This window comes from Paroedura picta, chromosome 11 (genome assembly GCF_049243985.1).
Source record: "Paroedura picta isolate Pp20150507F chromosome 11, Ppicta_v3.0, whole genome shotgun sequence".
NCBI classification, from domain to species: Eukaryota; Metazoa; Chordata; class Lepidosauria; order Squamata; family Gekkonidae; genus Paroedura; species Paroedura picta.
The window spans coordinates 21,360,745-21,375,075 of record NC_135379.1 but is presented as its reverse complement, the minus strand read 5'-3'; the positions used below and the strand labels follow the sequence as shown (position 1 = coordinate 21,375,075).

The window sequence follows — 14,331 nt, the reverse complement described above, 5'->3', positions numbered from 1 at the left end:
CGTCACTGTGGGGAACAACCAAAAATTCTGTCACATGGAAGAAAGGGAACATAATTACCTGCACAACTGAAACAGAAGGATGCATTTCATTGCACTCAGTTTTGTTCTTACAGCTGCTTGCCCAGATGGAGTACGTCTAAAACATATAAACATATGAACTAGCGACTATTTTTGAAGGTAACCAATGAAACCATGATATTGAATGCATTGTAAGAGAACTGTTGGTTCTACAGGTTTTACTTAAAGATATGTATCTTCTTCAGGGAAATATCTATTTCACACGACATGCCGTTCTCTCTATGTGGCTGACAAAATCTTCTGAAATAGCCCTGCTTCCTATAGCATGCCCCGGGTTTATTTTCTGAGCTCTCTTAGTTTCGTCAAGATTACCACCTCCTGAATGGAAGCTATTCGGCTTATGAAGACATTAGCTGAGCAAGACATTTGGGGAGCTTACCAAAAAGGAGACTACTGAAATAAATAACAACACGTTTGAAACTTTGTTGGGAAAGAGCAGCTCTCCCTTTCCTTCTGATAGGACCTGCCGTTTCTGAAACGTTAGATAAATAAAAGCAAACAACATCCCATGGAAAACAACCTGAAAGAGAAAGGAAGAACTACTCAATTACAGCTTTAGCATAGTTCAGGTGCTTATAACATTACACGTTCGTTTAATGTGCATGTCCACCTATAGGGCTGCCAAATCTAGATGTGGAAATTCCCGGCAATTTAGGGGGCGAGGCTTGTGGAGCGACTGTGGAGTGGTATACTATCACATTTAGTCCACCCTTCAAAGCAGCCTTATAAGAATTGATCTCTGTAATCTGGGAGATCTCCAGGCCCACCTGTCAGTTGTCAACCATAATCCACAGTGTCTGAATTCTAAAAAAGACATGACTAGGAAAAGAACTGAGCCTTCTAGACTTGTACACATAGCAAAGTGCCAGCCTAAAAGCATTTCCACACCTTAATGAGCATGCATCTATATTAGGCAAAACAGACCAAGATTATAGAGTTATAAATACTTTTTACACTACTGTGCTACAGTACATGGCAGTGAATGAAATAACTTCCGGTGGCTTAATGGAACAACTTATTACTTTGCTTTTCCTATTTTTATTTACAAGATGGCAGACACAGCAGTTTGTTTTCGCTTGTATAAGGAAAGGCTAAGTAAACATAATTTACAGACATTAGAGCCACAAATGAGTAACGTGATAAATAAGGCATTACTTACATATCGATCTAGTTTCCACCTAAACCACCATTCATAGACACTCCCATGTAATTCAAAACCTTTGGACAATGGCCAAAGAGAAAAAATTTTCTCAAATGCACCCTAAAAGAAAAACATTAAAAGATGAACAAGTTTTGTCCTACCGTTAAACAGAAACATTTTTGAAGGCAAACACCTGTGAATGTGAAAGTGCCTAATATGGTAATAAAACACTCCATTATTTGACCATCTGTTTAAGTCTGCCTAGTTTTAGGGTTAGACATAATTTAAAACATTGTTCTTAAAGGTGGCAACTAGTATAGAAGGGGTTTTTCCTGCATCTAAAGATCCCTAGCATGCAGCAGACCACCCACGAATTCTTGGATCTGAATGTAATCAGAGATACATTATACAGACATCTCCCCTCAGTATGGCTAATTCTCAACATGGTTCTCTCTGTAGATACTTAAAACCAGAAACTGGGGACATGGACAGACAAGACGAAAAGCCTTCAGTTTACAGAAAAATCTGAGGTTTAAAATAAACCAATCAACGAAGAGCCATGGGAGTTAACAACCACCCCCCATTAGAAGCAGCACTTGTATCTTTAGGAAACACAATGACCTCCGTAGCAGTTGGTAATATTTTGGTAATAGTTGGTAATATTTTCAACAGTTAATTATTTTGTACCAAAATATACATATTAAATATATATTCCAATCCACTTCAAAGCTATATCCGTAAATGATTATTATTTGCATATACACAAACCATTGCTACACATGCAGTTCCCCAATCTGCACACAGCTGAGTATGCAAAGCTTGAATGCGGTATCAGCTCTTTGAAAGGAGAATGTAACTACAGCTGCTTTTATCAGCAAGCACAGACACAATCCAGCTACTCATGTTGATCGGAAACAACTTTCCCTTTCGGAGTAGCTTTCTACAAAGGGGCATAGGTGAATTTTTTCTTACTCCAGACATTTCTGAGCCACATGTTTCAAATTATCTCCACAATTAAGCAGCAGGAAGCAAAAACAATCTGCTTTTTTGATTTATAAAATGCTGATATTTAAATTTCAGTGACAAAAACATTAAATAGGAAAATAGAGTTGTTCTTGCAGCACCTGAGTGTCAGAAAGAACAAAGATGTATGGTATATGTGTCTGTCCTTCATTTGTCACTACAGATTTTGATACCTGGTTTTAGCTGTACATTTGGATAAACAGGTGATAAACGGAATGAAGAAACGATCCACGCTTCCAAAAAAAATCCCAGCACTGGTTAATGTGCCCTGAGCTGAATAAGCTAGGCCAGGCCAATCTTTCAGGTCTCAGAAACTAAGCAGGGTTGGCTCTGGCTAGTTTTTGGATGGGAGACCTCCAAAGAACAACAAGTGCATGAACACGGAGGCAGGCAATGTCAAACTGCCTCTTAATGTCTCTTTATCTCAAAAACCCTACTGGGTTGCTGTGAGTCAAACATGACTTGACAGCACTTTCCACCACCCCACAGATTGGCCCTGCTGACGAGGGCCTCCCAGACTGCTCGTTAAGGACTGCTAAGGAGCTGACTAGCTGACTGCTAAGGAGCTCTGACGGCCCTGCTAACGAGCAGCCCAGCCCCCACCTGCCCCACTTGATCTGGCTGCGAGCTGCTGCCCAAGGCCACCTTAAGCTGCCTGGCCAGGGGAGGGGACCCTTTCAAGGCCCATTCTTAGGAATGGGCTTTGAAGCTAGTTAACCCTAAAGTTGAATGCATGTCTGTTGCTGTCCGGCAGACAATACCCACTGAACTTAAGAGTTACTGCTGACCCATAGCTGTAAGTACTTAAAAAAAAACACTTTAAATGTACAACTTTTAAATTGGCTTACTATAATAATTTGGATTATACTAGAATATAAAGTGAAACAAATTCGGTACAAACCTGAGAACATGATAGAAAATATATACAAATGAACAGGGAAGCTAGTTTCAGCAGTAAACCAAAATGCCAGAAGCAATTTCCTGTGGACAAGAAAAGCAACAAAAAAGTGATGGTTGTTTCAATTATAGTAGCAAATGAGCACTCTGTTTCCTTACAGTATACATACGCAGCCTCATTTTTTCTCCTTAATAACAAATTGCCCTATTAAATTAGTGCCAGGTCAAACATCTTTACTCTCTCACTAAACTTGTTGCCTTTTTTCAGTGTTTCTTATCCCATTTTGTGAAAATACACAAAACTGTCATAAGGGGCAAGTGTTGGAGGAAGCAGAGAACAAATCTACACTGCCAAAGCAAATAGTTTAATGATCCCCCCACACTGATTCAGTGGTATACAGTTACTTAGTTGGGACAGACTGTGTTTGAAAGAGTGCACTGTGTCTCAATGACCATCCCACTGGAAGTAACGGTGCCAATGGACCATATCCAGATACGTATCTGGAGGCTGCCAATCTACTCTGAATTAGGGAGGATGCATCCTCATTTACATTCTGCCCCAGCCAGTCATATGCCTTGAGAAATGGACCAGGGTGAAAACCTTGAAACAGAACACTGGAGGACAATAAGACAGCCAGTATAAAGCCACAAAGCAGGAAACAACCTAGTTTCCTGTTCAACTGGGCCACATTGTCACTCTACCTGCCCAGATTTAGACTGCAGGAGAAAGGGACCTCTAACTGCCTTCAGTGATAACACAGAGCCAAATGCATTTGGCTAGATGGCTCTGTTTTTATATGATCTCTAGGTGGTACTGTGAAAACTGTTTTAAGGTTTATAAAATTGGCATTGAAAAAGCAGCAGCAAATCATGAATACACTGGTTGAACACAGCTGAAAGAAATACACCAAATGTGGAAGACTTCTTTTCATGCACCTGTTATTGTTTCCCTCCTGCAACGAGTTTTCACAAACTTTGTATGTAACTTTATGCGATTTGTAATCTACAATGTAACTTATTTGGCCAGAAGGACAGTTTTGACAATTGTCTTGCATAACAGTAATTTAATTAACTGATGTAAATATCATGCTCATCTTATTACAGTGACAGCAATGTCAGCTCTAAAGAAACCAAGTTAATTATAACAGCATTACAAACAAAAGTATTTGTTTATTATAGCATCTATTGTTTAATGCACACACCCAAAAAAGGAATTACCGTTGGCTTTCTTCTGGACTATCTGAGGCCACAGAGCTAATGTAACATATATAATCATGAACCAGACAGTGACCAGAGGGACAAAATAATAGAATTGGTAAGACCGATCCATCACTATGCATAGCACCACAACTAGGAAGTTCAGCCGAAATAAGACCTGTTGGACAGTGGAAGGGAAATATTTCCATTAAATGTGTGCAGAGAAAAGTCATTTTACAGTATTTACATTTTAGCATTACAGACGCTGTTATTTTGGCAGGAAAGACAACTTTGGAGAGGCAGCTTGAATTTTTTAACAATAGTGTGCCTGCCTGACAATTTTATAGACAAGGCTGTTTGCTCTTGAGAACTTAACTGAAGACAGCTCAGAATGCCAGGATGGCTGCTGGATTGTAAAACAAGAAAATGGCTTCTTGGGTGCAAGACCTGCTGCTGCTATTACTAATGCTGCTCTCTAGTAAGAGGCTTCCTTGTTCAACCAAGCATAAGAAAAACCTGTGACTCTAGGCTGGTGTTTGGAGCCCAATCAGATTCATCTCAAGTAAGGGAAACTCACATGCAAGTGTGATTTATCAGAAGGGGATTAGATCCTGGGATTTGAATTCTGTCCTGAGCTCTCAAAAATCCAGGGCAACCCCTACATATATTTCCAAGGCAAACAGGCAAATATCTTATTGGATTATTACATTATTATATTTCCACAAGTACATAACCACTACTTGGTTTTTCACCAAGGAAGTCTATCAAACAGTAAATTACAGACACCCTGCTGCTCACATCAATAATGCTGTGCCATGTGCTGATGCAAAAATTAGATGTAAAGTACAGCTATGCTGCTGCCTTGTGCATCATAGGAGGCTTCCTAAGAAGGAAGATCTCAGACAAGACACTTCTCTATTTCAAGGGACAAGAATATCTATCGATTACACCTGCAGAGGACTGTGCCAGAGGAAGGTGCCTTTGGGTAATTTCTCAGGAATCAGTCACTGATAGTCTTTCAGGCTGTCACAATATTCTATTGGGGTTTTTTTTAAGGACAAGGACATCCTGACAGAGGAATCTGAGAAGGGATATAAATTAATGAGAGCCATAAATGGTAAACGCCTATCTTTGGAAATTTTTAAACAGAGGCTGGATAGCCATCTGATGGAGAGGCTGATTCTGTGAAGGCTCAAGGGGCTGGCAGGTTACAGTGGATGAGCGATTGGGATGTGAACGTCCTGCATAGTGCAGGGGGTTGGACTAGATGACCCATGAGGTCCCTTCCAACTCTATGATTCTATGAATATTCTATTGTTTTTTTTTTAAGGACAAGGACATCCTAACTCTGGCCCTTTTGTTGTGGAGATATTCTGCAGGGAAAGTGGCTGTCATGTGGCCACAATCACAAAAATCTAAACATTCCCATCCACCAGCAGCCATCCAGGCTTTGCTGCGATCTTTGCCAAAGCTTCAGAGCAAAGGAGGTTCGGGAAAGGTTGGAGAAAAGCCAGGGAAACTCTGGGAAGTACAGAAATGCAGCATGATGCTATGAGGAACAAGAGAAAAATAAAATCTGCTTCCCAACAGAGAACCTGAGGCAAATAACTTGTGTGGAAGTGGCTAGCAGTTTCTTCAAAATAGGGGTCAGGCTAAGCTAAGCCTGTTTGAGAGGAGTTAGGGACGACAGGAAGTTCACTCTAGTGCCATGCTTCGACCAGAAGTCCAACAGCTTTGCTAAGGCAGAGCAGCAACTGTGTTCCAGAGCAAAACAGGTAGTCCTGAACACTGCAAGGCAGGGATAGTCAAACTGTGGCCCTCCAGATGTCCATGGACTAAAATTCCCACGGAATTGTAGTCCATGGACATCTGGAGGGCCGCAGTTTGACTACCCTGCTGCAAGGACTTCCCTAGTCCTTGAGACCTACTTATTATTAGAAGCCAGTCCACCTCCTATTGGTTTAGTGGGAAAATACCTCAGCAGGCATTAAACGCTCAGCATAAGCAAGTAGAATATGGTTATATTTTAATCATGTTTACCAATAACAATTTTTTTCCTAAATAAAAATATAGATATTTCTCACCTGAAACACTCTGTAAATGCCAAAATCTCCTTTAATCCAGAAGTATGAAAAATGACCATAGCCTGTCTGGAATAGATATGCAGCAACCAGTACCCGGACATGCATGTAAACAGGCAAAAACTGTTGACAAAAAGTGTAAGTTACTTTAAAAACCAAAACATGAAATGGGTAATTTTAATGGATTCAGATCAAACATCCCTAGTTACACGCACATCCCTAACATACAACGAGACCCCCCCATTTGGGCTCATCCAACTCAGGGGTTGGCTCATCCAACCTGTGGTCCTCCAGACGTTTATGGACTACAATTCCCATCAAGGGCTCATGGGAATTGTAGTCCATGAACATCTGGAGGACCACAGGTTGACTATCCCAGATCCAACACACTCATGTTTTAGACGGTGGTGAGCGGAAGGCTCCACCTGCATCAGGATCCTGCCCCTCCTTCCAATTTTAACTCTCTTCCTCTCTTTTCTTTAAAAGAATTATTTGAAAAACAAACAAAACTTACAGTGCTTGCTCCAGAGATATGGTAGATCAAAATCACAAGCTGCATCCAGCCTTTCCATTCATCCGTCTGCTCCCTATTTAGCACTTTAGTCTATGCAAAAATTAAAACAAGAACATGGCTGTTCAAACCAGTACGAGCACATATCTACAAAATGAGGAAACACGGCGACTGCTATCATGGGGCAAATGGGTAAGGAAATACTGTCTTCGATGACAAAGTAGCTTTTGTCCCAGGAATAAGTTACATCTGTGCTGAACCGCTAGAAATAGGTGACAATCCAGAGGGCTGAGAACTAAGCTGCACAAACAGGCTTATAGGCTTTTTGAAGAGTTGGTATTAGAGGGGTGGGGGGAGATGAGAAACCCTGGTGCATGCCCTTTGGGTTGCCCTCTCGCTCTGGGCCCTGGCCTTTGAGCAATTGAGACCATATCCTCCAAAACTCACCCATTCGCTATGCACTACATTTTTCTGGATGTGCTGATTTATATTTTATTTTTAATTGTTTTAGGCTTCTATTTGGTCAGTTCGCTCAGGTTCAGGACAGGTTACAGCATTTAAAGACTAAAACAAACAGACAAACAAAACACAGACTACTGAAATGGCTTGGGTTTTTATTGTTCATATTATTCAAAGGTCAAATGGTCTTTAGGTAAAAGAACAAAAGTCACGGAAAGGTAGATTTACCTCTTTAGTGTTTTCTGTATAAAATACCCCTAACACCAGTATGTAAATGATTGGTATGAAGAAGGATGAGTGTGTGTAGAACTTGTTTTCTTTCATGAACAGGTTTGCTCTGTCGCACAGGTAGAAATAGGCCATAATCAAGCCAAGCTTGCACAAGCACAGCAAAAGTGTTTCTAAGGTAGAAACTGCTGAAGTATTTGTAGCAGGTTTCTTCTCTTCTCCACTTTCCATATCAGTGCATGGCTTGTTCTTCTGATGATTATTACGACGAATAAGGACCAAAATCAAATATCCAATTGCAGATGCACCAAAAAAGCAGAAAGCCAGCTTCTGTATCAAAGTGATGGGAGGCCGAGGCTGGCAACAGGAACCATCAATGGGCTTCATAACCTTGTTGCAGTAGACGTTCATGAGAATCATTGCACTCTGTCCATGGGAAAAGATAACTTGGTCACTGGGATTTTAGACTTAAGTATTTCGTACTATGTGGATTCCAGATAGAATTAAAATGAGCATAATGTTTTTTTAATACCAAAAAAGAATCATCAGTGTTTTTTATTGAAAGATTTAGTTTTAAAGTCTTACTGAAAGCCCAACCCATGGGATGGACTGTGTAATACAAATAAATGGAACCTAGGAAAGAAAGGCAGCAAGAAACAATCTTTAATTTTCTCCTCTTGGCTTTCACGATGACACCTAATGCTCACTGTTGAGGGTAACATTTCTGCATATTTCCTCCAAAAGCATCATTTGGCCTCTCAAAGTCCTTTTAAAAACGGAATATAGAGCAAAGCTAAGCAAGTCTACTTACCCCATGGTAGTCAATGGGACTTACTCCCAAGAAAGTGTCTTTATGACTGCAGTCACACTATGCCAACTGTGGAATTCTTCCCATTCATACACAAACATGTAAAATTTCCCCTTCATGATTACATTTTGCATCTATCATCTCAGCGATCCACATAGCCTTATAAGAATTATTTCCCTCCATTTTACAGATGTGGGAATGGAAATAGAGAGAAAGCCAGGGTTTTTCATTTCATGTTTCTGCATACTGTGTTACAACAGTCTATTCTCACACAAATGGTGAAGTTGGAATGACCAAGGAGACAACAAGGAGAATATGCAATGCAGTGCTTACACTGGATAAAAACATTTTGCAAAATATAGCTTGTGAAGAATTTTATACAACACACGTGAGTATAATATTTAAGATACTTTTAATAGACATTAACAATGTTTGTGTTATTGGCCATTTTCTGATTTAGATGTTTAATGTTAACCTTTTCTAGTCATTAATCCTAAAGGTCGTGTTTACTCACCATTTCTCTGCTTGCTTCAGGAAGATGCAAACCGTCTAAGGACTGCATTATGGTTTCTTCTGCTATCAACCTAGATGCACTGAATATTTTCACTTTGGCCTTCGAGTTTTTTGAGCTGCTGTTCAGAATGTTGACCGCTGCTTCGTTGTAGGTATCTATTTTCTCATTAGTAATCATTTTCCTGCTTTCACTCAACATATCTTCATACACTGGGTCTGAATGGAAACAAGTATTAGATTTTTTTCCCCTAAAGCAAAGCAATAAATGAGTACATCTACAATGCTCTCATCTGCAGTGACTCACTGGAATGAGCTCACAAGACCATGCCCGATACAACTATGTTCCTTGCTAGGAGAAGTACAGAAAAGCTGTCCAAGCCCAGAAATTCTCACTAGGTAGGCACTCTAGCCTGCTGCACTTGCAGGTGTTTTCTAATGACAAGATCTGCTGAGAAGGGAATGGCTATAGCCTCCTTGAAAATTCTGCATCAGGGATTTCCCAACCAGAAGCTTGTTTTAGTTCATCCACAAGTTTGTGGGCACCATTCTGTGCAGCCTGTTCACTGATGTCACGGGCAAGCAAATTCCTCTTTAACAAGGAAAGTACTTTCTCTTAGATAAACGCCAAACTGGAACATGATTCCGTGACTCCAGATGACAGGGCAAATTCAGCAGCTGTTTCTGGAAAGATTCTACAAAAAGCCTGACCTGAATACCCAATGAATGAGATAAGCATTACATACAAAATTCACAAGACATACATTTAATTTACTAGGAAGCTGAAAGTTGTGCCATGTCATTTACTTTACCTTGTAAGACCCAGTAGACATCACTACTTTTTGCCAGTTTCTCCAGAAGAGGCACAATTGATGTGATATTAATTTTGTACTGTGTGAGGGCTTCATTGCTGCCATTATGAATTTTGATGGACCACTAAAAGGGTACAAAAATAAATATTTAGCACATGAGTTCATGGGAAATATAATCAGAACAGATTAAATAGCCTAAGTCTTCCAGAGCCTGGAAGCTAAGCAGGGTTAGCCATGGTCAGTACTTAAATGGGAGAACACTGAGAAAGGCTGGAGTTACCATGCAGGGGAAGGAAACAATCTCTACTCATGTCTTGCCTTGAAAATGACACAGAGGTGGAACTTCACAAGATTACTATAAGTCAGTTGCACGTTGACAACACTTTGTTAGTATTATCAGCAGAACAGAAGAATGCTCTAGCTTAATGGATGTGATACTTCTTAACTGTCTAAAACAAATATATTATCAACAAGGATCATCTACTTCTAAAGCAGTTTCCTTTTTATAACAAGCCAAATCAACAGTCCAACAGATCAGGCCATGTGATTCTCATTCCACAAAGAGGTGGTAGGAACAAAGCTTGTAATAGCTGCTCAGATGAATAAAATCTTGTTGTAAGCCCAGGAACGACAGCAACAATGAACAAGTTAATGGAGAGGCTCGGGCTGGTAGCATATGAGATGTAGCAATGAACTCAGAAGGACAATTCATTGAAAGAGAGAAAAATTAGAAACACTGTATGCCTACTCTACAGGAACCTGCCCAAGTTGGCTGATAAAATAATAAAACAAAGCATTAAAAATACTAATTAAAATCCAGCATATGTGATACTAAAAGGCTTGAAATAGGAAACTGCAGTCTTACTTTTCACTTTGTCTTATATGACTACTATATGAATAGCTTACCGTAGCAGCTCCTGCTATGATTATGTGAGGCTTTGGAGAAGACCCCTAGAACACAGTGAAAAATAGATTAATCTTCATCACTAATGTAAACTGTTGTAATTAACTATTCAAGGAAAATTGCTTACATGCAAATATCAGGTTGCTTTAGAGCTAATCAGAAGCTTTAAAGGTATGAGTCAACCTTATAGAATTGCAACAGCAGCCACTGTGGTACTAGAATATGAAGCTCAGTCCAGAGAAATTTAGCTGGGCCTAAATTCCACTGAAATTAATTTATGTTATTTATATTTGAATTTATTGACCGCCCTCCAGCCAGGCCGGCTCAAGGCGGTTTACAATAAAAACCATAAAAACAGAAGAAAAGTAACACTAATAGCAGCATAATCCCATCAATTCCCTCCCAAGCCACCAGACCCAGTTCCCCAGCCACTCACCAGCCTCGGGAGAGGCCATCTGCCTAGATGGATGGGCATCCTGGGGATGCTAGAGGAGGAACCCAGATCTTCCTAGCCCAGCTCAACCTGTCTGGCGGAAGAGCTCCATCTTGCATGCCCTGCGGAACTGTGGAAGCTCCAGCAGGGGCCTCAGCTGTTCCAGGAGCTCATTCCAACAGGTCGGGGCCAGGACCGAAAAGGCCCTGACCCTGGTCGAGGCCAGGAGCATTTCCTGGGGACCGGGGACCACCAACAGATTCAAACTCGCAGAGCGAAGCATCCTGCGAGGGGCATAAGGAGATTTATTTACTAAGCACTGAAATTCTATAGATTTCAGTGGCACTAAAGCACCCGCTTTCCTGTACTCTGCCAGTGTCCTGCAAACATCTGTTCCTTAGAATATTTAATTTCATATTTTAATGCTATACATACACAGGTTGTTATGGAACTGTTTCCGCTCTTAGTAAATCTGTGACTCGGTTCAGCACCTCGCAAATCCTTAGCAACATGAGCCTTCTCCTATGAAGGAGAACACTGTGTACAAACATAGGGATCATTCACTGTGCAAATTTCCCAGATAATACGACAAGAATCTTTGCTCCTTTAAAATCCACTGCTCAACTATAGGCCAGACTGTAGTCTATTCATAACACAACTTAATAACCTGAAATGCTAGAAGCACCACTCCTGAATATACTGAGCTATATTACATAAATTTTGTTTCAGCATCAGCTAACCTCAGTCCATGACTTAATCCTTTGCTTCATGGAGCCATTGACTTCCGGATACCACAGAAAATCCTGGGGTGGGGGTGGGAGAAAAGGTTAAAGAATGTAAGGTTAAATGGCATCAGAACTTTGGTTATAATACACAATTAGAGAAATGGGAAAATATGTTGAAAAGGGATCAAATTTATACTTGATATGACTATAAAAGAAAACTTCTAAAAGATGACATATACATGTTATTTAACATCTGTGACTTTTAAGTAAAATCCATAAGAGAATACTAAATACTTGATGGAAGTGTAAAGGAATTCCAGGCACTTTCCCCCGTCTTTCTGGATACAGATATATGACGGAATACAATTTTAAATTTAAAATTCCAGTTTAAACGAGAGGCTTTTTAACTAGGATTAATAGAAGAAGAAATGGATAAGCTATTCCAACATATGGTAACAGCAGCAAGGATTGTTTTTGCTAAGAAATAGAAAGATCCACAAATACCAATGATAGAGGACTGGCTATTTGAATTAAGAGAACATTAAGAGAACAGTACAGAAAACTGTACTGTTAATGTTATTATTTTGTTATGTTTTGGGTTTTTTTGCTTGTTCTGTTCTGTTTTTTCTTCTTCTAAGACTTTGTCTCACTCTGATATCATTTATTAATGGAAATCTTTAATAACAGTTTTTTAAAGAGTCATAGAACTATTTTTTTACATTATTCTACCTGTAAAAACATGTATTTTTTTCTGGAGTTTTTACAGACTTAAGGATTAAGGTTAGGGTTAGTTTATGGATAGTTTGGGTGGGGGAGTGGTTAGGTTCTGACGTATCTGAAAAAAGTTTAAAAGTTAATTTTACATACTTAAGGGTTAAGGTTAGGGTTAGCTTTGGTTTAGTTTGGGTGGGGAGAGTGGTTCGTTTCTGACTGAGTGTTAGGGCTAGGAACACTTGTTTTAGGGCTTCTTTTACCTGCAAAAATATGTTGTTGTTTTTTACAAACGTAAGGTTTGACGTTGTGGTTAGCTTAGGTATAGTTTGGGTGGGGGAATGGTTAAATTCTGACTGAATGATGGGGCTAGGAAAGTCATGGTTCGGAAAGGCCATGAGTTTTATAAAAAAAAATTTTTTTTACATTATCTTATCTGTAAAAAAATAAGTATTTTTTTCTGAATTTTTTAAACAGACAAGGTTTAAGATTAGGGTTGGCTTGCATATAATTAGGGTAGGGGAGTGGTTAGGTTCTGACTGAGCGTTAGGGCTAGGGAAGCGTTAGAGTCATGGTTAGGAAAGACCGTGAGATGTATAAACCACCCTGAGCCATATGGGTGGACCACACAAAAATCCAATAAACAAACTAACAAATAAAGCAATCTAGAAGTCACATTTCATAAGTTTTCTGCTTTTTCCTTATTCCGAATTTATTATGTTGGTCCACGAACCCTGGTTTATGTTATTTGCTGCAGTGAAGAACTCTGACAGCCAAGTATCTTCAGGCTGCTTTAAGCACAACATTCAGAAGGGTTACTCCTGAAATACATTTGACCCTATGCAGTGCTATGTCTTGTGACTTGTAAGTTGGAGTTCATTTATTCAGCTAGGGGAAACAGCGGTGTTAAACTGGTGATCTGTGCAGCACACATGAAGTGTGGAAGTAAACAATACAAGCATGCATGCCTGAAGAACCAAGATTAATTAAGAGTTCAAACACACACATTTTATTTCTAAATGTAACAAGCTTGCTACAGAAAACATTGGGGTAACATTAATATTTCTAAGCTGAATCATAACATGTACCTGCCCATACTTAGAGAACATATGAGTCTATTATATGTTTGCATTATCTACAAGAAATCTTAACTGAAAGATTTACCCTAACCTGGATAACTCAAGCTATCCAGATGCTGAGCAGGAATGAAAAACCACCAAAGAAGAGAGAAGAGAGACCACCTGTGAAAGTCTCTTGCCTTGAAAATGCTACAGGGTCACCGTAAGTCAGCTGTGACTTGATAACAGGCCATCTAGTCCAACCCCCTGCACAACGCAGGATCTTAAACCCAAATGATAGTTTAAGAGACAGCCAGATATGCTTACCACTTTGAGGGATGAAGATTTATCTTCAAATGGAATGTTTCCATGCTATCAAAATGAAAAAAGTACAGTTTTCAGAAATCCATGACTGCATGCACACTGCATTTTTAAAAAACCCATAGAAGTTTTGTACATCAATGATCAGCCAAAGTTCTGAAATAGGAATATTTGTGATTAAGGCTTCAATCCCACAAAACAGCTGGTTTTGGTAACTCAGATTAACTATGTAGTAACTCCAAAGTAAGGCCTGCTATATTCAGTGTGCTTACTCCAAGGAAAGTTGCAGGAGATTGCACTATTTGTTCTGGATTTAATCCCCAAATATCTGAGAGAAAATATCAAATTATTACTACTACTACTACTACTACATTTCTAGCCCACCACTCCCACTAAGGCTCGTTGTGGGTTATAGAAAAGTCCATAAACTCCCC

General features: G+C 39.7%; 1 protein-coding gene across 2 annotated transcripts in view; it reads right to left on the bottom strand.

The window, feature by feature from the left end:
* CASD1 (CAS1 domain sialic acid O acetyltransferase 1) overlaps positions 1–14,331 on the bottom strand; it is a 31,654-nt gene that overhangs the window by 7,565 nt on the left and 9,758 nt on the right. For both annotated transcript variants that reach the window (XM_077303645.1, XM_077303646.1), the window contains exons 4-16: positions 13,904–13,948; positions 11,823–11,885; positions 10,652–10,696; positions 9,746–9,869; positions 8,938–9,152; positions 7,616–8,041; positions 6,932–7,021; positions 6,421–6,540; positions 4,358–4,514; positions 3,144–3,223; positions 1,238–1,339; positions 458–598; positions 59–136 (exon numbers count right to left, since the gene is read on the bottom strand). In XM_077303645.1, the coding sequence (XP_077159760.1) occupies positions 59–136; positions 458–598; positions 1,238–1,339; positions 3,144–3,223; positions 4,358–4,514; positions 6,421–6,540; positions 6,932–7,021; positions 7,616–8,041; positions 8,938–9,152; positions 9,746–9,869; positions 10,652–10,696; positions 11,823–11,885; positions 13,904–13,948 (1,686 nt within the window). The remainder of the gene's footprint in view (positions 1–58; positions 137–457; positions 599–1,237; positions 1,340–3,143; positions 3,224–4,357; positions 4,515–6,420; positions 6,541–6,931; positions 7,022–7,615; positions 8,042–8,937; positions 9,153–9,745; positions 9,870–10,651; positions 10,697–11,822; positions 11,886–13,903; positions 13,949–14,331) is intronic.